Genomic DNA, 20,488 nt, shown 5'->3' on the forward strand with positions numbered 1-20,488 from the left:
ACTCCCCATCAAAAGGGTGGTACAAACCGAGACCAAAGGGGTCATTTATGCTCCGGCTTGAACTTGAAGTGATTGTCGACAACAGCATTTGTAAGACACCGTGAGAAGCAGAGCGAAATAAGAAATAAAACCAGACAGCTACCAGTGCCAATCTTGCCCACACATGTTGAATGTCTTCTTGCGGTTTTCATCAAGCCCAGAGCTTGCGATACTCAGGAACGCTCAGAAGGTGAGACCGAGAGTGAGGGACAATCTCAACCCAACGAAATAAGAAATGCTTAGGAAAAAGCATACACAATCTCCTTCAAATATTGTTTCCGAAACAAGATCTTCCCAAATACCGTGCGGGCGCCAAGTTCCACTACTTCTTCGCCCGTTGCTCGTGCTCTCGCCGGTGGCAAGCCCGGCATTTACCCCGTCCTCCGCGAGAGTCGTTAAACGCCTCAGCATACTTTTATACTTGCTCCGCTGCCAAAATGAACTTGATCTTCTATTCTGTTCACGAACGTCTTAGTCATTTCTGTCAGAACAGAATTACTCAAGAAAATGCAGACCTTCAGATGTTCTTATCGAATTCTAATTCGATATTGGTTATTCGTGTTCCTGTTTAACGTATGCGCAGCGAGGACATCAGCTACAACGACAGCGGATCCCATAGCCTACCGGAACATCAATGGTGCATATCAAGCACCCGCTTCAGCAAACGTGACTACGCTGCTTGACTTTATCAAATCTCGATCGGATTTGAGCTCCTTAGCATCCGCGGTGGAGGGCTGTGGTGGATTTACAGAGGCTTTCAGTACTGACGCGACATGGGATTATACCTTCTTCGCACCTAACAACGACGCATTTGAGCAATATACTGGAACATATTTCCATAACAATGCAGAGACTCCGTGAGCGATCGCTGAGCCTGAAATTTTTACTGAGCCATAAGCTGATACAGGCTTCAGGAAGGGCAAGTGGTGGGTGGGTAATACGATTATTCATCACTACGTGCCAAATACAGTCCTGGATCTATCTACTTTCAACAGTTCGTACCAAAGGTTTCAGGTAAGGGTAGCCCCAGCATGCAAAGAGGTTTCGCTGTCCAGGACTTGGTTCACTGACTTAGTCAACAGACTGCCACTTATCTCTATGTTGGAGCCCAGATTATCGATGGAGATCTCACACTCAACCAAGTGGCAAAAGTAGTCGAGGGCGATCTCCAAGTTACTAAAGTATGCATAACCATGTTTCTTTGTCAAATATCCATTTTTCCTCATTACTCAATAGGGCGTGGTTCACATTATTGACAAGATCCTGGATCCCTCGGCGCAAATATTCAACAGTGACCTTCCGGGTATTTCGCAAGCTTTTATTCCGGGGAGCTGTTCGAATGAGTATCTTCCTTACTGTTAATAGGGATACACTTACGTTTGAAATTAGCTTCCTATAGCGATGGTGGCTGATAATGTAATTCATAATCTAGTTTAATAGTCTAACTAGATGTGCAATATTCTTGGCGCCAAGATTCAAGATGGCTTCTCTTTGTAAAAGTGGAAGCCAGTTTCGAATGTACCAGTATCATACGAGGAATGGGAAGAAATTATCATCCTTGGGACGCGCTGCAATATACTGATAAATGTATGTCGGATAATAAATATGCCCTAGTACAAAATGTTAACCCACAAAAAATTGGGAAACAATTCTAAGCCAACACTATCATTAAAGACCTAAATTTACCCACTTGAGCATTATGAATCTTAAAGCATCTAGCATTTGATCAAAGTCGAGAATATGAACCAATGCGAACAGTTATTTGAACACAATCAAAGACTTTAGTATCATTGATTTCTTAAATTTGATTTTCTTGATTACTATTTAATGCGGAAATAAAAGGACTTCTCAGTTGGGCCTCTGGTACGCCAGTGGTAAAGTCTGATAAGGTCTTCGATTGTCAAATTGCCTATATTATCGACCACTATTTATTTTCAACTTAAATACAAGCGTCTGATATGGTGCCAGGTTTGTCTTTATGGTCTGGATTTTGCCATAACTTTCTCCGGACCAAAGCTCCTTGACACCCGTAAGCCCAGTGATGTCCAACCCTAAGCTATGGAATGTGACAGTGTATGTCTGCTCAAGATATTTCTCATTGAAGAGCAGAACCACATATCCATCCTGAATTTCCCCTGCCCATACCTGGATCGAACCTTCTGTGCTTGCAGTTTCGATATAGTTCACGGCTTTGCCCAGAGGATCTTGGTTCACGGCAATAATGTCTTTGTTCGTCAGGACCGCTGTGCTTTCCTTAGAGAGGGTAGCAAGGTCAGTGCTAATAATCAGGGGAGACTTCAACGCTGCCCAGAAGGCAAAATGCGTTTGCTGTTGATAGATTGTCATGTTTGTGTTGCCGATCTCGAGGCCATCCATGTCTGCCCAGTGCCCGAGAGTCTGGTAGTGGCTGATCTCTTTCATTTTATTGATTATTGTCACAACAGAGCATCCCGCGTAGCCGGTGTTTAGGCAATATGCTGTTTTGCAGGCGCAGCCTGTTTCATTGATGAACGTGTTCGTGATATCCCCAGATATGCGGTATGAGTGCCCGATGTCTAGATGGCTTGTCAACTTTCTCTTCATATTACAAACAAGATGGGATCTCACTTTCACCCCAATGCCATGGGAATTGATATCCCCATTCGCACATAGCGTACATTATATCTCTCCCAGAGAGCTTTAATGCGTTGTTCATAGCTGTAAATGTAGCATTATGTCGATTAGATTCATTTCATAATAAAAGTAGCGTGAGAGCATGAAATTCATACCACTAAAACGGACCGCCGGTGCTTCTACCATGGCAGCAAATCCTCCACAGTTGTCGTATTTCAAATAGTCAATTCCCCATTCGGCAAACGTGAGAGCGTCTCTCTCCTCGTATCCCCAGCTTCCGGGATGGAACCCGCACGTCATCACCCCGCTGTCACCATAAAGGCCTATCTTTAGTCCATTTGAGTGAACATAATCCGCAAGATTCACCATTCCTTGGGGAAAACGAGTTGCGTTTGCCTGCAAAAATCCGCCGTAGGTTCTCTCTAAAGCGGACCACCCTTCATCGATGCTGATATATTCATACCCAGCATCTTTCAGGCCGAGAGTTTCGAAGAGTTGAACTGTTTCCTTGATGACAGATTCATCGATGTTGGAACCGTAAGCATTCCATCTCCCTAGAATTAGTATTGGATACACATATTACATTTTCCGCCGCTTACGAATTCCATCCCATCTGAGGGGCTTGACTGGATGAAGATCTTTCCGCGAGAACATTTGCAGGACAAATGGCAAGGAGTTGAACCAGCAATACCATCCATGAGGGCTTATAATTGTATTGCATATTTTTTTGGATAACACTGTATGAGATCAATGGAGTAAAATTTAAATGAGAGAAAATAAATAATGATCGGGATTGTTGGCGGCAGTGATTTGTCCCTTTTATTCCTTGTCAAGAATCAGGCCGGTGTATACTCCGGTGTGGCGGACGAGGTGTCGGCTGAACTCCGCTGGCCCCTTAACCCGATTCTACGGGTCAAGGTTATTCACCAGTGATTCATATTCATTGAATGAACTCTGTACTGTCTATACCCCTCTTTTGGGAATTTCTCGCGCGCAATGGATTTGCTAACCACGGGTGGTCTTTTCCCTGCAAAATCCCAAGCATTTGAGCCTCTTTTCGTCGAGACTCTACCCATGCAGAACACAGGCTGCCGCGGGCACTGGAACTGGCAACTGAGGTTACGGAGAAAGTGAGCCCACTGGCGTTGTATCTAATCATTCGTTGATGTGGAGGGGTCCTGCTTCGGCGAAAAAGTCACACCTGGTTGATTCGGTAGTGCTTAAACATATGTTCAGCGGGAAGTATGTTGTCTTTCGCTTCTTTATATTGGAATTATAGCGCCGATGTTGAGTAGGGACCATAAAGAAGAAGTGGGCGCTTTCTTTGAAAAGAGAAAGCCTGATTTCCAAGGCTACGCTGGAGCAGGATGCGCCGCCAATTTTTCCGTCGTGGTCTGAAGTGGACACTGGAAATAGGCCTAGGGTCGAAAAGCCGAAGCTGTAAGTATCGTGGGACAATCATTTATGAAGTGTACGAGTCCGTGATTTAGCAACTCTCGCCTTGTTGGATAGCAATCGATAGTGGAATGCGCACTCCATCTTTTTCTACATTCTGTATTTCAAGTTTTCAAAATCAACAGGACTAGCCAGTTGCTGTGACCACACCACTCCAAATCCAATCACCGTACAGTAAACGTGGTATTGCCTCGAATATCCGCAGAACTGCTTCCAACCAAAACGGTAAAAGAACCAGGCTCGACAACATATTTCATGCGAGTATTCCAAAGCCCCAGGTCCTCAATCGGAATAGGAATCTTCACATCCACGGTCTTCCCAGCTGGAATGACCACCTTCTCAAAGCCCTTGAGCTGGCGGTTTGGAACAACCACGGTAGCAATGTCATCAGAGATGTACACTTGCACGACCTCGGTACCATCGCGATGCGGATCAGTGTTAGTAACTTCAACACTGACAATAATGGTATCCGACGCAGAGACCGTACTGCGATCCACGCTAATATTGCTGTACTCAAAGTTCACGTAACTCTTGCCGTAACCAAACTCATACCAGGGAATCGGGCTTCCGAATACATACTGATGACCGAAGACGAGCGTCCCGTTGGGGTATTCGACGCCCGAGTCTGTTATCTCACGAGCCGAGTTCAGGTAGTCATAAAAAACCGGAATGTCACCGACATATCGCGGGAAGCCCATAGATAGCTTGCCGGAAGGATTGTAGTCACCAAACAGAACATCAGCGAGCGCATTGCCGCCTTCCTCAGATGGGTAGAACTGTTGCACCAGGGCCTGGGTCGTGTTGGATAGCCATACTTCCGTGATGGGCTTGCCGCTGGAGAGAACAACGACAGTCGGGACGCCGGTGTCGACAATGGCTTTAATCAGGGGGGCCTGGGCACCGACTAAGGACAGGTCGTCTTCGTCGACGTGCTCGCCAGTCCTGGTTTGGGTTGTCTATCAGTCTAAAGTATTTTCATAAAGTTCAGCTCAGCTTACGTTGCATTGAGTCCCTCCCACAGTTGGACTTGGTCTCGCGACCACGTTCCAACCACAACGACGGCCACTTCGGACTTCTTCGCGGCTTCGACAGCCTCAGGGAAGCCGGACTGGTCATTGCTCCACCGCTCACACCCTTGCGCGTAGTGGATCTGGGCGTTGTCGCCGACGGCGTTTCTGATACCATCCAAAGGAGTGACGCCGTGCCATTGACTCTCGTAGACAACATAGTCACCGTACTAGCGAAAAACATGTGAGACAGTATTCCAACAGGAGATATGGGAAGCGAAGTAATGAACTTACATTCATATAGCCATGCGCCATCGGTCCAATGACGGCAATGCTACCTGACTTTTCCAGCGGAAGCGTCTCGTTATGATTCTCCAGCAGGACAATAGACTCCTTATCCAAGTCCCTTGCAAGCTGCTTAGCTTCGGGGCCGTTCAGAATGTTGGCCCACTCGCTTTGTGGTGCGATAGTGTACGGATCCTCAAACAGACCCATCTCGAACTTGGTCCGAAGAAGTCTGGACACTGCGGTGTTCACGAGGTCAACGCTGAGTTTTCCGGACTCGACCATCTCTGGAATTTTCTGAAAGTTGCTATGTGGCTGTTAGGTCATACTGCACTGCCGTTTTGTGCCGTACTTACAATGAACCACCGCCCATCTCAACATCAGTTCCGGCATCCAAAAGCTGCGTAGTGACGGCTTCCATGTCAATCGGGTTGCTTTGGCAGAGCTTGAAGTTAATGCACAGCCTGTCACTCCCACCGGCGTCAGTCATGACGAAGTAGTCGTAACCCCATTCGTTTCTCAGGATTTCCGTGATGGTGAGGTAGTTGGCGACTGCTGGTATTCCATCATAGCTAGAAAAAGTCAGAATGAGATATGGTCGGTCCTTCTCTAAAAACGTACGATGAATAGGCAGCCATGACACCCCAAGCACCGCCATCGATAATAGCCCTCTTAAATGACGGCAACCATCTGGAGTAAACATTAGTATCAAAAATCCGGCAAAGGCTGACCAACGTACGTCGTCCGCAGTTCTCTCTCGCCGCCATGTACCGGTCCAGTATTGATGCCTTGCTCTGGATTACTGTATGCAGCGAAATGCTTGACCATTGCAGAGACCTTCTTGCTCTGAATGCCTTTCACATAGCTATACCCTATTTCTCCGGCGAGGTAGGCATCCTCTGAGAAGGTTTCTTCGACCTGCGACCCTTTCTTAGCTGTGCTCTGCATCTAATCAACACGTATTATAGTTATCATACCCGACCATAACGGGGCTCGCGGGCCAAGTCAACGATGGGAGCAAAAAGCTGGTTGGCACCCAGCGCGCGGGCTTGTTGGCCGATGGTCTCTCCCATCTTTTGGACGAGCTACAGGTACAGCATGTTAGATGGTACCTACGCTGCAATTACATGCTATTAGCAGATCAAATACTTACCTCTCTGTTCCATGAGGAGCCATATGCAATAGGCGAGTTGAAGATTGTCGCATTGCCAATCAGGAAGCCGTGGATACCTACCCCGACGAATCGATCAGTTTATTTATTAAACCCACCTTATTCCTTTCCGGAGAAACTTACCCTCCGTCTGGACCAGCGCAGGGATACCCAGTGTAGTGTTCTGCAGGAGGTAATCCTGACCTCTCTTGATATTCTCGGCAAGCAATTCCCAGGACACAGGGTATCCGACTGTGAATCGAGTCAGAGATAAACACCTCTCACATGTCTAGCCTGCGGCTGGTTCATACCATAGAACATGCCCGCTTTCTCAGCCATATTCGCTTCGAGACCGGAATAGTTAAACGCCCCGGTATCCTGATTCATCCAATTGGTGATATCTCCTGCAAGAAAGAAATGCTCAGTATTCGAGACAGTGACCGATGAAAGAAAAGATAGCGTACCTTGCATCAATTGGGCCATCTTATCTTCGATAGTCATTCGGCCCAGCAGATCATTCACTCTCTCATCCACCGGTGCCTTTGCATTCTTGTAGAGGGGGGTACTAGTCCCGCCATGACCAGTGACCAGCGCAGCAAAGAGCTGCCCAAGCAATAGCCCGCTGGCAAACAGATTGACCATCGCAGACAGAAAGTGTTCCTTGTGTTCTTAATGCTAAGTCTATCCGACTAGCTAACTAGCCATGAGTACAGAAGAAGGAACGGGAGGAAAAGCGAGCGCGGTTCTGTATATTAAATATGCACGTTTCTAGTCAGCCCGTCTCGTTTATTCCTCAGCCTGCATCTGCGGGGAAATTCAACGCAAGAGAAGTTTGTCGGAAGCACGCCGTGATCTCCATCGCCACCAAACGGAATAGGGGTAAGTTTCGATCTGTATTAGTCTCGCAAATAAGTTATACCTCGGAAATTCGGCCGCAGTAGTACACGGCATTTGTGTCTAATGAGAGGCCGCGTGGGTGTTGAGCTTAGCTTTGGCTCTGGTGCTAGGACTATAAAGAGACGGAGCAATATCTCCGCCCCGTCTGTGGCATGGATTAGTCTCTGTTCTTTGTGTGAAGCTAATGATCCGATACCTCGGATTGGAGGGCAATCCGGCGGCTAAATTCAAGGACATGCCAGTGGGGGCTTCTGCAGACATGGGGGAAGCGGAGGCGTGCTTTTCGCTCCTTTTTCCACCTATTAGGGTTTCGTTCATAGTTCCCCCGCCGGAATTCCCACGTCTGGAGCAGAGGTAAACGAAGTTAATTCATTCACCCCAAACGTCTAGAACTACCAGGCCAATTGTACCTGACGGTGTAGGACAAGTCGATTAAACTATCGAAATCATATGTATTAAAAGAGACAGTGACATCACATGTACCCGCCGAATGCAATGATGCCAATTATCAACCAAAATAGATACTTCTGAATAGAAAGAAAAAAGCCCCGCGAAAGCAGATAACGAGAGGGGGTGTAAAAAGAGTATGAAAAAGTGAGTATGTATAGCTCGAGTGACCCAGCCACTCTCCCATCGTTGCCATAGTACATGTTCCGGTGCAAATTATTGCCGCGCCTCCGCCTGGGCACCCGTATCACTGGGTCCATTATCGCCATTTGGCGGAGTCGATGTCCCTTGCGATACAGCAGCGCTTTCGGTGCCTATGTCGGCATGAGTCTTGCGTAGAACACCGCCCAACCATGCAACTCCACCACTCACAGAGTCACTGAGGCTGCGAACACGAGTGGCCTCCTCTTGTGCGCTCTGCGTTGGCAAGGCGTGGATCTCGGTTGCGAGGGCTGGCGTAGAGGATCGCCCGACCTCTGCAGGGGCAACAGCCAGACTCGTGGCAGACTGAAGTCGCGCGGTGGCAATCGTAGCCGGGGTCTCATGGCCATCGCCGCCGGCATCGGCAGGGCCATCTTCCCCATCGTGATAGCGAGCGACCGCATCTCTGAATGCACCGTCAAGTTTTCTCCGACGTTCTAATTTCCGTTTGGTGCGATCCTTGACTGATGAAATTCCTTCGCCTCGCCGGAGAGATTCCGCAACCACAGCACTGAAACCAGCAGAGAGAGTGGGAAAAAACGGTCCGGGGGAGAAACGACTTGAGATGGAGTTGCGCAGTGTGTGTCGTGTAGGGGTCTCAGCACTTGTATGACTCCGATCAGGAAGATGAGGCTGGTCCGCAGTGGTTGGAGTGGAGGCCCGTCGACCCTCATTCAGCGGCGGGGTCTCTTCCACGCCGGGGGCCGGCGGGAAACGAAGCTGGACCGTTGAGCTCGGGGCAGCTTCGTTGGACTGCTCTGGGGGAGTAGTTGGCCGTTCGGTACCCACAGACTGTTCATGGTGGTCAGCCCAAGGATTGGACATGTGAGATGGAGGTCGCAATGGTGACGGGTGATCAGAGAACGGAGCGGATAGAGGTGAATGGGTGGTGAGAGAGCCACCAGGGGAAGACGTGACAACGGAAAGGGCCCCTTTGGGAGTGGACTGTCCATCATCGATTCCTTCAATGCCTTGGCTCAACAAAGAACCGGAAGGTGACCGACCACGCTGCGTTTCGGGCGCTGTCCGCAATGCTCTTTGGGCTCGCAGCTGTTGACCTGGAGGGGACAAGTCGACTCTGTCCTGGTACCTTTCACCATGCAGCAGGCCTATAGCTTCTTCCTCATCTTCGGATGAATAGGATGACGCATCATCGCCCCGAACCCGGCCGCTTGTAATGAAATATACCCCCAAGAAGGTCAACAGACAGCCCCCGACAAACTTCACTGCACGCGTAGCTGGAATCGACTCGAAATCACGGTAGAGCACTGCACTACCGATGATTACCGAGAGCGTAAAGAGCACGAATTGGGTCGGGATCACTTGAGTGGAATCGAAGCGCTGCAGAGCACGATTGATGTAGCGGATCTGCATCAAAGCACTAAAGACGAGGACGAACACGAGTAGGTAAGTGATCGGAAAGGTGATAACATGCCACAAAGTAAAGGACAATAACGAGGCAACGCCTTTAGTAGACAACGCCGTATATCCACCTATTGCAAGTCAGTACTTGCGGCAAAAAGGAGTGAGACATAAACACTTACCAAACAAGGCAACAAGCCCAATATCAATCAGAATCGACCGCGGACCATACGGGCCACTCGCCCACATAAGACCGATGATCAAAATGACCGACAATGCGAGATAGAGCAGAAACTCCCAGCGAGTGATCATGACCCAAATTTCATGAGGCCCGATTTTCTCCTCGGACGATTTGGCACTAAGGACAACCACCACTGCCCCAGCAACAGCGACAAGAACGCCCCAGAAATCACGTTTACGAAACTTTTCCTTGAGCAAACACGGCGCGATGATACAGTTGGAGATCAGAGCCACAACCCCGAGTGGCGACACGATCGATGCGGGCGCAAAGCCGTAGGCCAGGAAGTTGCCCGTCTCGCCCAAACACATCAGCACCAGTCCCGCCCACCAGTAAGGGGACCGTAGGTAGCTCTTTTTGCTCTCTGCGCGCGCGGTCTTTTTGTCTCCTGGGCGAGCAGTTCCATCTGACGTGAACGACTCGCGTCGACGATTCTGGGAGCGCGAGGTGCCATCTGTGTCTTCGGCAGTCTCTTCCTCCTCGTCACGATACTCCTCAAAATGCTCCCTCGATCTTCCTCTCTGTATCCCAACAGTCCCATAGGGGCCCGCCAACCCCAAGTCCGTATGTGACCGTCTCCCGGCAGCCTCTTTCTGCGTATTATTGTGTTCCCACTCTCTCGTGATGCGGATATGGGCGTAGCGCTGGATATTGAGAGCCAAGGAGATCAGGACGTTCCCGATCAATGCAGTCACGATACCGATCAGCGATGACCAGTGGTGTATCCCACCAGGTTGGCCGTCATGATTAGGCGAGTCTATCGGAAGAGTTGGGTGGGTCGAGGTGGGTGGCGCGACAGTCGCGGAAATCAGGGTCGTGAGCAAGCCAGTTACGAGAGGCTCCTGTGAAGAGTCCATCTAGGCGAGTCAAACAGAGCGCGCCAAATGACCGACTCCCAGGGTCAAAGCATTCGCTGGCAGTTACCGGGTGGCATCCACGGTTGCCAAAGACGCAGACAGATAATCAAATCCCCCTGGAGCCTCGCCCCGCACGGTTTGGAGAAGGTCCGACAGTTACAGTCGATGATGGAATAGGTCCGGATATTGGCGGTAAGCATTTGGTCACAATGCGACCCGTAGCATGTTGTTTCAGCTCGATGCGAGCTTATCAGCGACGACCAAGAAGGCGATGCCGAAGTGAAGCGGGCGGAGCTGGGCGGGAAGCGCATCAGTCATCATTTATTGCCTAAGCACGCTACGTTAACGTAACTAGTGACTCAGATGAACTAGACTACGCTTGCTAACGAGACGAATAATGCGCCACTGAAACACTAGAACCCGAATGTCCGTGCGAACCCTCGTGTGGCTTAATTGGCGAGCCGGCACGCTCGCGTCGACTGGGTCGCGGACGAACGTCATGGAATATGTAGATCGCAAGGAGGGGAAAGAAAGCAGTTGCACAGATGATTAGATTGGACGCAAGGGATGGCTGGGGTATTATGTCCTTTTGTTATCAGATAAACGCTAGTATACAGTTCCAAGTTGTTATTATTAAATCATCGCCGGGCTTTCTTCTTCTCCGGCTCGGGTTCCTCCTCATCGCTGAGCTCGGCATAGATCGCCTTTGGTTGTGTTTCCTGGTATGCCTTGGTGAAGATGGGGTCTTTCTGCGCCTTTTCCGCGTACTTCAACAGCGCCTCGCGCGGATCTTCGTCGCGCATGGAGCTCAGAGGGATGTTCTCGCGGATGTGCTTTTCATCGGGCGTAGACTTGCCAAACGGGGTCTGTTGCGGAACATGTGGCCGACGGGGATCGCGAGAACGGCCCGAGGCTGTCAGACCAACAGTGGGATGTCGTGCAGACCAGGTTGCCGAGCTGTAATGAGGCACGCCGTTGGTGCCGACCACCACCGAGTCGCCGGAGAGACCCTGGGATACATCAGTGGTGAAGCTCGCGCTATCATCCACATGGCGGCGCTTGGGCGCTTTGGACATCACCAGAGCCGCGCCCTTTGTAGACATGGTCGGGTTGTAGAGCACGTGGGTTTCGGCATTGGCGGAGCCGGTCAAGATTTGGTTGAGCTTCTCGTGCCATAAAACCGAGATCACCGGCGATCCAGGCGTGACGGGAGTAATCAGCTCTGCCTTCAACGTGGCCGGGTTCAGGATGTGTAGATGGCCGGTTTCTGAGCCCGTGATGACATTCGCAGATGTAGGGGAGAACTGGATGTTGGACGAAGGGTAGCGGGAGGATGTTGAGGGATGTGTGACTGTGGTGATCGGAATCTTGAACTTCCGAGTATCCCAGAGCTTGATCGTGTCATCTCCGCCCCTGCTGACAACAAGTCGTCCATCGAAGCTGATATCCAAACCGCTGGTCCAAGTATCTCGCGTGTGCGCATCCCGCACTTCAGCGCTCGGCCGCGTAAACGGCCCATTGCCACTCCACAGAGCCAAACTGCCATCAAGAGCCGCACCAATAAGAACATTCGACCCGCCCTGCTTTGGTGAGCCCCATGCGACAGCAGTCATCTTGGTGCGGCCAGCGGACCCAGCAGCCCGGGACTTATGCACAATGACTTCCTTTTGCGAGCGGCCCACATTGGCATCCCAGATGCGCACCGTACTATCTGTCCCGGCAGTAGCGCACAGATTCTCATCCGTGGGGCACCAGGCACCGGTGGTAACTTCTGAGATGTGACCTTTCGTATGGTGCATATCCCGCAAGTACATGTCCCCTTTCGCGAATTCCACCAGAGTTTCACCATCACGACTGAGAACTCGAGGCTGAGCTGTCGCTGGTACCGCTAAAACGTAGGCCGGCGAGATCGGATTGAATGCAACGTAGTGGACAGCATGGGTATCCTGCACAGCAGCGGTCTTCTTCGCCGAAGGGTCGACAGATTTGAACGCGCGGATTGTGGAAGGCGTCATTGAAGCAAAATCGTGAAGCTTCAAGGTGCAGTCGATTGAGCCAGTGATTAATCGCGCCCCGGAAGGGTCTACAGTCATTGTAGTCACTGCGCGCTCATGGGTTTTGAGAACAAGCTCGTGAGACACGGGGAAGTCGTCCTCGTCGTCGGAATCGTCAGAGTCATCATCATCGTCATCATCATCGCTTTCTTTGCGCTCGTCGAGGCGCTCTTCCGCCTCGAGAGCGGGATCATCGACGGTCAATTCTTTCCCATCACCCTCGTCCTCTCGCGGTTTCGGCTGCGCGGAGACCTCGGCGCGCTTCGAGCGGTTGATCTGAGAGTCGACGTCAACCGTCTTCTCCTGCTTGCCGAAGCCGGAAGGAAAAAACTGTTTGAATGCTTCCTCGTCAAAGCCGTCCATGGTTGGTTGTCTAGATGAAATCAAGAACGAAGAAAGTCAGGCCGATAAGAACAAGCTTGTTTGCACTGTTTGTCTACGTGGGATGTGGATTTCTAATCGACGAAAGAAAAAAGATATTCTTCCTTCATTCATATCCAATTAATATACATACCACCCTTTAAACATGTCCTCTTCCAACCCTCACGATGAGGAGGCTGCCTTCGTCGACGCCGACGAGGCCGAGGAGATCTTTCAGCGCGACGAAGATCAGCCCATGGACTCCGACCCGGACGACGACGAGGACCAACCCATGACCTACGAGGAGCAGACTTTCCAAAACGACTCCGCTGCACATTTCGACTCGCACAATGACTCTGTTTTCTGCGTGGCTCAGCATCCGATCCACCACAACATCGTCATCACTGGTGCTGGCGATGACACAGCCTACATCTTCGACTCGACCCCGAGCCCTCGCCCGGTCCTTCCGCAGAGCTACGAGTCGAACCCACAACCGCGAGAGCGAGAGTCACTGAATCCATTGGCTAAGCTGGATGGTCACGCCGACACGGTCAATGCAGTTGCTTTCACCGAGCCAGCTGGAGAATATGTCGTGACAGCGGGGTTGGACGGCAAGTTGCGGGCATGGCGGGATACCACACCGCAGACGACCGGACTCGCGTGGGACTTGGTCGCTGAGTCACAGGAGGTGGAGGAGATCAACTGGGTGGCTGTGTGTCCCTATACTCAGGGCGCTGAGGAGAAACGCAATGTGGTTGCTATTGGTGCCAATGATGGCAGCGCGTGGGTATTCCGCATTGATCATACGGATGCTACGCAGCCCATTGTCATCATTCAAAGTTTCTTCCAGCACACTGCATCATGTACCGCTGGCGCATGGACGCCCGACGGAAACTTGCTTGCGACGGTCTCCGAGGATGGCAGCTTTTATGTCTATGATGTTTTTGGCGCGGCTGCTGCTGCAGGTATCTCTGGATCCCAGGGTACGAACGCTATTATTGGATTGACTGCAGAGGATCAGCGATTTGCCGTGGATGGCGGATTGTACTCTGTCGCCGTTTCACCAGGCGGCGGCATTGCGGCCGTGGGTGGTGCCGATGGACACATCAAGGTCGTCGGTCTACCGCGTCTGGCTGCTGCTGCGGCACCGGTACAAAAGGCCAAGGGCAAAGCTGCCCCGACTTCGCAGGCTACTACGAGTGCCTCTGCGTCGGGCACGATCCTGGCTGCGCTCCAGGCCCAGACCGATGGCATTGAGACTCTTTCCTTCTCCCAGCCACCATTGACTCTTCTCGCTGCCGGGTCAGTGGACGGTTCCATTGCTCTATACGATGCCGCTCACCGGTTTGCCGTCCGCCGGCATATCAAGGAGGCGCACGAAGGCAGTGCCGTCGTCCAGGTAGAATTCCTGCAGAGCCGTGCTCCCACCGCTGCTCCGCGTTCAGGTCCTCTTGCCTCTGCCAATGCAGCCCAACCAGGGCGGTCGTATTTGCTCACATCGGTTGGACTGGATGGCGTTGTCCGACGTTGGGATGCTCGCGGTGGAACTACTGCCGCTGCGCAGGGATTGTTGCAGGAGTGGAAGGGGCATCTACCTGCTACGGAAAATGAGGATGGCGAACAGGCTGGCGGCATTATGGGATTTGTGCAGGGCCTTGATGGAAAGCGCATTGTCACTGCCGGTGATGATGGCGTCGCCTTGGTTTTTGAGGAGTAACGCTTCTCTCTCTGCATTAATGTGTCTGATGATATCATGCTATACTCATAGAGGGGATGTTATCTTTGTTAAGAAGATATATCGAGGAGCTTAGGAACGGCCCGATAGTGTGAATAAAAAAGAAAACACGTTAAGTGGTAATTGAACATGGACTATGTACACCTGAATCAGCCAACCCAAAGCGCCGACAGCTTCTCATTTGAATATGAGAACAGATCTCCGACCTGCTCCGACAGACATTTGTCCGGCTGATGAGACAAAAGACATCCCGTTTCTCGTCTTATAGGGTATCCCGAGTAGCCCGCATTTCACTCCGTCATTCGTCTGTCGGCTAGCAGTTCCTTGCAAATTTCCTCCCTTGGAATTTCTCTAGTGGTGGCCCTCGCCGTGGTTGTCACCATGATGGTGGTCGTCCTTCAGGAAGAAGTGTTCATATGTGCAGTATGCCGCAAAAGCGACAGTAGCGATGCCGAACCCCGGGAACAGGCCCTTGAAGCGGTTGAAGCGGCTGAAGGGGCCGTAATACCGCCATGCTTCACTGTGAACTTGTCAGCACCCGATCATGCCACCTATAGGAGGAACAATCGTACTTGCGAGCCCAGGGATCGCGCTTGGCGAAGGCGGAGGATGGGGAGGCCGCGGCCTTGAATTGGGCCATGTCGAAGCCGGTGGGGTTTCGGGCAGGCATTGTGGATAGATTGCCTGTGTCAGGAGAGATAAAATGAAAACAAACGAGATCAACGCCCTCGGACGGGTGCAATTGGGGTGACTGAGGTGGTAATTAGCTGGGCGGTTGCGGGAGAGAGAGGAAGAGAGAGCGAGATCTGTGCTGGGGCAGAACGGAGGCGCTAAACCCAACTCGGCGAGCCAGAGCTGCCCGCCTTTCGAGGACCGAAAACTGACCATTAATTCCATCTTCGCCCTCACCTCAAACACCCACCTATTTTATCGTTCACCACAAATGCCTCCTCCTGTCGGCAGATATGGGCCCTCGGCTCTAGGTGCCCCCTATGCTCTACAACAGCATGTCCAGTCCCAACACCACCCCGCCCATGCTCCCTCCGCCAACTCGGCGCTTCCTCCCCCTTCACTCGGTGGCCACCCTGGTTTTGCAGGAAACCCAAATACCAACATCAATCCCTTCACCCTCTCCGGTGCGGGGCTTGCGAACGGAATGTCCGTTGCCGGATTCGCCGGTGCCGGCGCATCTGATGGTGGTGGAACCGGGCTGGCGAGCCATGCGGCGCAGATGGGATTTGCGCGTGGGGCACAGATGCAACAACAGCAGCTGCACCAGGCTCATGATGGCCGGTTGGCGTTAGAGACGAAAGCGGGCGCGGTCAAGACGCGGATACGGGATGTGTGGAAGCACAACTTGGCTCATGAGATGGCGGTATTGAGGCAGTTGGTGGATAAGTATCCCTATATCAGCATGGTAAGCAGCCAACATCTTTTCCAAACATTGATGTATGAATATGACCGTGGTACTGATTGCGATTTTAGGATACCGAGTTCCCAGGGATTGTTGCGCGACCGATTGGCTCATTTACGAACAAAGCAGACTACCACTACCAGACTCTCCGATGCAACGTCGACCTCCTCAAAATGATCCAACTGGGAATTACGCTCTTCAACTCCGAAGGAGAGGTGCCGCCAGCTACCGGCGCAGACTCGAACGGACAACCTTTTAGCAATGCTATGGTCCCTGCGCCGTGCACCTGGCAATTCAATTTCCGATTCTCACTGGAAGGTGATATGTATGCGCAGGAGTCAACGGCCATGCTCGCTAAGTCCGGTATTGACTTTTCCATGCATGAGAAGAACGGCATCGACCCCTTCGAGTTTGGTTCCCTCCTGATCAGCTCGGGTTTGGTGCTGGTGGACGACGTCAACTGGGTCTCCTTCCACTCCGGATACGACTTTGGCTACTTGATGAAGATAATGCTCTGCTCCCCCTTACCCGAAAGCGAAGAGGAGTTCCATAAGCTCCTTAACATCTTCTTCCCATCGCTATATGACATCAAGTACCTCATGAAACACGCTGGCCGCAACCAAGCAGTCAACGACTCCCCTTTGACCCCTGCAGCTGCCCAGATCCTTACCAACCTGGGGCAAAAATCTGGACTGCAAGATGTTGCAGACGAGCTCGGCGTGAAACGCGTCGGGATTGCTCACCAGGCCGGGTCAGACTCGCTGGTCACTGGCGAGATCTACTGGAAGATGCGGCAGCTGGTCTTCAATGGGTCCATCGACGAGAGCAAATACTCCGGCCAGATCTGGGGGCTGAATGGGCAGATGCCCGCCATGACCCACCACATGCCTCACCAGACCCCGAATCTCAATGGGGCCACGATCTACTCTGCCGCTGGCACTCCCGGCACACCGAATACAGGCCACCATGCTGGTGGAGCTCACACTCCCCAGCACCATGGGGCAGGCTTCGGGGCTGTGACCCCCGGTGGATCAATGGGGGCCTTCCAGATGGGCAAGATCTGAGTCTACAAACAACCGAATTGAGGATTGATACGATATGATTGCATGTACATAAGCCCAGGGGAAATCTGGTGCTGGTTTTCTTCGATCTTCGGCATTGCTTTTCTTCTTGTCGCGTTGCATGGGTTTCCTTTCTTATTCTCTTCGCCGGCGCATATGTCTGCGTCTGGACGGAGGTGTTGCGCCGGAAGGGCGTACGGTGCTGTTTTGTTTTTTTCTCTTTTCTTCTGATCTGGCTGGTATCTAAATCCATGTCTGGGGCGTTTTCACTTCGTTTCTCTACCAGGTGTCGTTCTTCTAGCATGGTCATCTTGACTACTTCGTTTGCTTCTTTGGGGTTGCAGGTAGATTGGCGAAGCATCTTTTGTTCTCCAGTTAATAATGTACAGTTCGATGCGCTTTTTACCATCGTTTCTTCCATTTCCGTCAAACTCGCAAAACACCCTATGTATTGGGAACCGTAGTCCCAGTACGTAGTTCCTCATGACAAATGGAATCGCATCAACAAGAGTTGCCGCAAAGGAGCATCCAGTTGCTCTTTTGGGCTTTCACGCTATGCCCGATCGAGTCAACGGATCCGGCCTCCGCAGTGCTTGATCTAATCGCTGCGCTTCGAGATAACAACAGTGATGCGACTGGGGGCTTAAATACCCCAGCGAGGAGCCTTGCAAAAGACAACTAAGTGATCTATCGACTTCCTTTGTGCATTGGGGTGGGTGATTTACACGCTCTCAAACATTTGAAACTCGTCACTCCAAACCGATATATATCCCATAAGAGACCAGCACACCACGAAACGGAATGGTTCACGACCGGCTCCAGCAGTTGACCTACCAGGTCCGCGCGACGACGCCGCCCGCACACCCCTTCGACCCTCTGTCAACAGCTGAGATCGATGCAGCGGTCGCTCTCGTTCGCAAGGAGCATGGGCAGCTCAACTTCAATGCCGTCACATTATACGAACCTCGCAAGGCCGAGATGATGGCCTGGCTAGCAGACCCGGAGAATACTCCCCGGCCAGCTAGAGCAGCAGATGTTGTTGCCATCGCTCCAGGCGGCAAGGTGTACGACGGCATGGTGGACCTCGACCAGAAGAAGATTGTTCAGTGGCTACACACGCCGGACGTGCAGCCACTTATCACGATGGAGGATCTGCAAGAGGTCGAGCATGTTGTGCGCAAGGACCCGAAGGTTATTGAGCAGTGCGGTATTATTGGTATTCCCAAGGAGGATATGCACAAAGTATACTGTGACCGTAAGTCGACTCGAACTGCTCTTGCGATGACAAGGTGCTTACCCTAGATCCAGCATGGACCATTGGATATGACGAGCGGTTTGGAGCCGGTGTCCGCTTGCAGCAAGCCCTAATGTACTACCGGCCCCATATCGATGACTCGCAGTACACCTACCCGCTGGACTTCTGTCCCATCTACAACGCAGAGACAAAGCAGATCATCCACATCGATGTGCCTCCGGTGCGCAGGCCCATCAACAAGGCCCCGCCTAACAATTATTATCCGGCTGCAATTGAGAAAGAAGGCGGCTTCCGCACTGACAACAAGCCCATACACATCACTCAGCCCGAGGGTGTCTCGTTCCAGGTCAAGGGCCGCACCATCGAGTGGCAGAATTGGAGCATCCACGTAGGGTTCAACTACCGAGAGGGGATTGTTCTGAACAACATCACATTTAACGATAAGGGCAATGTCCGGCCCGTCTTCTATCGGCTTTCGCTGGCGGAGATGGTCGTTCCTTACGGCAACCCAGAGCATCCGCATCAGCGCAAGCATGCCTTTGACCTGGGCGAGTATGGCGGCGGATACATGACGAACAGCCTGTCCCTGGGCTGTGACTGCAAGGGAGCTATCCACTACATGGACGCGGCGTTTGTCAACCGCGCCGGTGCGAGCACGACCATCAAGAACGCTATCTGTATCCATGAGGAAGATGCGGGAATTTTGTTCAAACATACAGACTTCCGCGACGACTCGGTGGTAGTAACTCGTGGCCGCAAGCTAATCATCTCCCACATCTTCACAGCGGCCAACTACGAGTACTGCGTCTACTGGATTTTCCACCAGGATGGAACGGTCCAGCTCGAGATCAAGCTGACTGGTATCCTGAACACATACGCCATGAATCCGGGCGAGGATACAAAGGGCTGGGGCACGGAAGTGTACCCAGGTGTCAACGCGCATAACCACCAGCATCTGTTTTGTCTGCGGGTTGATCCCAACATCGACGGACCGAATAACACCGTCTTCCAAGTAGACGCCGTCCAAGGGCCTGGAGAGGTTGGAAGTGCAGAGAATAAGTACGGAAATGCCTTCTACGCCAAAAAGACAAAGTACTCCACTCCTCTGGAGGCCATGTCGGACTACGATGGCTCGACGGGTCGTACTTGGGAGATCGCCAATACGTCCAAGTTAAACCCGCACAGCAAGAAGCCCGTCACCTATAAGTTGGTCAGCCGCGATGTACCTCCATTGCTCCCGAAGGCGGGAGGACTGGTCTGGAAGCGTGCAGGCTTCGCACGACACGCCGTCCATGTCACAAAGTGTAAGTTTCTCTCCGTCCCTTCTGCCTATGTACTCTTGATTGAGAATAAAAAACGTGAATCTCACAAAACTAAACCACAGACTCGGACGACCAGATCCACCCGGCCGGCCGACACGTTCCCCAAACCTCAGGCGAGCCCTCGCAAGGCCTACCCGCCTGGATCGAAGCCGCCGGCAAAGACTGCTCGATTGACAACACCGACATCGTTTTGTGGCATACTTTCGGTTTAACCCATTTCCCCTCGCCGGAGGATTACCCCATTATGCCCGCTGAGCCCATGACACTCCTTTTGCGGCCGCGGAATTTCTTCGACCGCAATCCCGTCCTTGATGTTCCGCCTAGTTATGCGCGTTCTCCATCTCAGGTGGCTGCTGGGGCGAATGCGTGTGCTTGTAAGAAGAATGATGGGTCGAGTGTTCAAGTTTAGTCTGTTAAATCCGTGGGATGGCGGGTTATGTACTGTGAGCTTCTATTTTGGGGGAATTTATGTTCTCTCCATAGTTACGGAAATAATGAAGCGATTCTTCACTTGGTGTTTTCCGATGCGTTAGTCTGGATGTCGCTTCCTACCAGTTGGCCCAGCGTGTTTTAAGAATCAAGCATTTTTTTGGTTGTTTTTCTCGTTCTATAGCTTACGCAGTAGTGTCTGTTGATAGTGGGAGTCAATTAATATTTCTGGAATTTCCCCGGTCTCAACCACAGCTAAGTATGGATTACCTCTATTCAGAATCTACTTACTTTTTGAATCAAGCGT

General features: G+C 51.6%; 9 protein-coding genes across 9 annotated transcripts; 4 read left to right on the plus strand and 5 right to left on the minus strand.

Annotated features, from left to right (window-relative positions):
• Window positions 1-476: 476 nt before the first annotated feature.
• N7510_003108 (uncharacterized protein) lies at window positions 477-900 on the plus strand (the record flags this gene model as incomplete). The annotated part of the gene is made up of 2 exons (XM_056975035.1): window positions 477-513; window positions 623-900. 2 exons carry the CDS (start codon window positions 477-479, stop codon window positions 898-900), a joined length of 315 nt encoding a protein of 104 aa, XP_056834991.1.
• A 1,053-nt stretch (window positions 901-1,953) lies between these two features.
• Window positions 1,954-3,306, minus strand: N7510_003109 (glycoside hydrolase family 27 protein; the record flags this gene model as incomplete). The annotated part of the gene is made up of 4 exons (XM_056975036.1): window positions 1,954-2,594; window positions 2,647-2,736; window positions 2,808-3,206; window positions 3,252-3,306. The coding sequence occupies 4 exons, from the start codon at window positions 3,304-3,306 to the stop codon at window positions 1,954-1,956; spliced, it is 1,185 nt and encodes a 394-aa protein (XP_056834992.1).
• Window positions 3,307-4,271: 965 nt separating this feature from the next.
• Window positions 4,272-7,191, minus strand: N7510_003110 (uncharacterized protein; the record flags this gene model as incomplete). The annotated part of the gene is made up of 11 exons (XM_056975037.1): window positions 4,272-5,049; window positions 5,106-5,344; window positions 5,409-5,706; window positions 5,756-5,971; window positions 6,021-6,089; window positions 6,139-6,317; window positions 6,377-6,484; window positions 6,553-6,629; window positions 6,694-6,801; window positions 6,861-6,953; window positions 7,014-7,191. The coding sequence occupies 11 exons, from the start codon at window positions 7,189-7,191 to the stop codon at window positions 4,272-4,274; spliced, it is 2,343 nt and encodes a 780-aa protein (XP_056834993.1).
• Window positions 7,192-8,109: 918 nt separating this feature from the next.
• N7510_003111 (DUF803 domain membrane protein) lies at window positions 8,110-10,551 on the minus strand (the record flags this gene model as incomplete). The annotated part of the gene is made up of 2 exons (XM_056975038.1): window positions 8,110-9,587; window positions 9,639-10,551. 2 exons carry the CDS (start codon window positions 10,549-10,551, stop codon window positions 8,110-8,112), a joined length of 2,391 nt encoding a protein of 796 aa, XP_056834994.1.
• A 638-nt stretch (window positions 10,552-11,189) lies between these two features.
• Window positions 11,190-12,968, minus strand: N7510_003112 (WD40 repeat domain-containing protein; the record flags this gene model as incomplete). The annotated part of the gene is made up of 1 exon (XM_056975039.1): window positions 11,190-12,968. The coding sequence occupies one exon, from the start codon at window positions 12,966-12,968 to the stop codon at window positions 11,190-11,192; it is 1,779 nt and encodes a 592-aa protein (XP_056834995.1).
• A 163-nt stretch (window positions 12,969-13,131) lies between these two features.
• Window positions 13,132-14,682, plus strand: N7510_003113 (WD40 repeat domain-containing protein; the record flags this gene model as incomplete). The annotated part of the gene is made up of 1 exon (XM_056975040.1): window positions 13,132-14,682. One exon carries the CDS (start codon window positions 13,132-13,134, stop codon window positions 14,680-14,682), a length of 1,551 nt encoding a protein of 516 aa, XP_056834996.1.
• A 369-nt stretch (window positions 14,683-15,051) lies between these two features.
• N7510_003114 (NADH dehydrogenase [ubiquinone] 1 beta subcomplex subunit 3) lies at window positions 15,052-15,370 on the minus strand (the record flags this gene model as incomplete). Its single annotated transcript, XM_056975041.1, has 2 exons — window positions 15,052-15,220; window positions 15,273-15,370. 2 exons carry the CDS (start codon window positions 15,368-15,370, stop codon window positions 15,052-15,054), a joined length of 267 nt encoding a protein of 88 aa, XP_056834997.1.
• A 273-nt stretch (window positions 15,371-15,643) lies between these two features.
• On the plus strand, window positions 15,644-17,178 carry N7510_003115 (CCR4-NOT core DEDD family RNase subunit POP2; the record flags this gene model as incomplete). Its single annotated transcript, XM_056975042.1, has 2 exons — window positions 15,644-16,117; window positions 16,186-17,178. 2 exons carry the CDS (start codon window positions 15,644-15,646, stop codon window positions 17,176-17,178), a joined length of 1,467 nt encoding a protein of 488 aa, XP_056834998.1.
• Window positions 17,179-17,976: 798 nt separating this feature from the next.
• N7510_003116 (peroxisomal copper amine oxidase) lies at window positions 17,977-20,161 on the plus strand (the record flags this gene model as incomplete). The annotated part of the gene is made up of 3 exons (XM_056975043.1): window positions 17,977-18,430; window positions 18,484-19,734; window positions 19,815-20,161. The coding sequence occupies 3 exons, from the start codon at window positions 17,977-17,979 to the stop codon at window positions 20,159-20,161; spliced, it is 2,052 nt and encodes a 683-aa protein (XP_056834999.1).
• Window positions 20,162-20,488: the final 327 nt, after the last annotated feature.

Source organism: Penicillium lagena (genome assembly GCF_028827675.1).
Source record: "Penicillium lagena strain IBT 129212 chromosome Unknown utg000002l_segment0_segment0, whole genome shotgun sequence".
Taxonomy (NCBI): domain Eukaryota; kingdom Fungi; phylum Ascomycota; class Eurotiomycetes; order Eurotiales; family Aspergillaceae; genus Penicillium; species Penicillium lagena.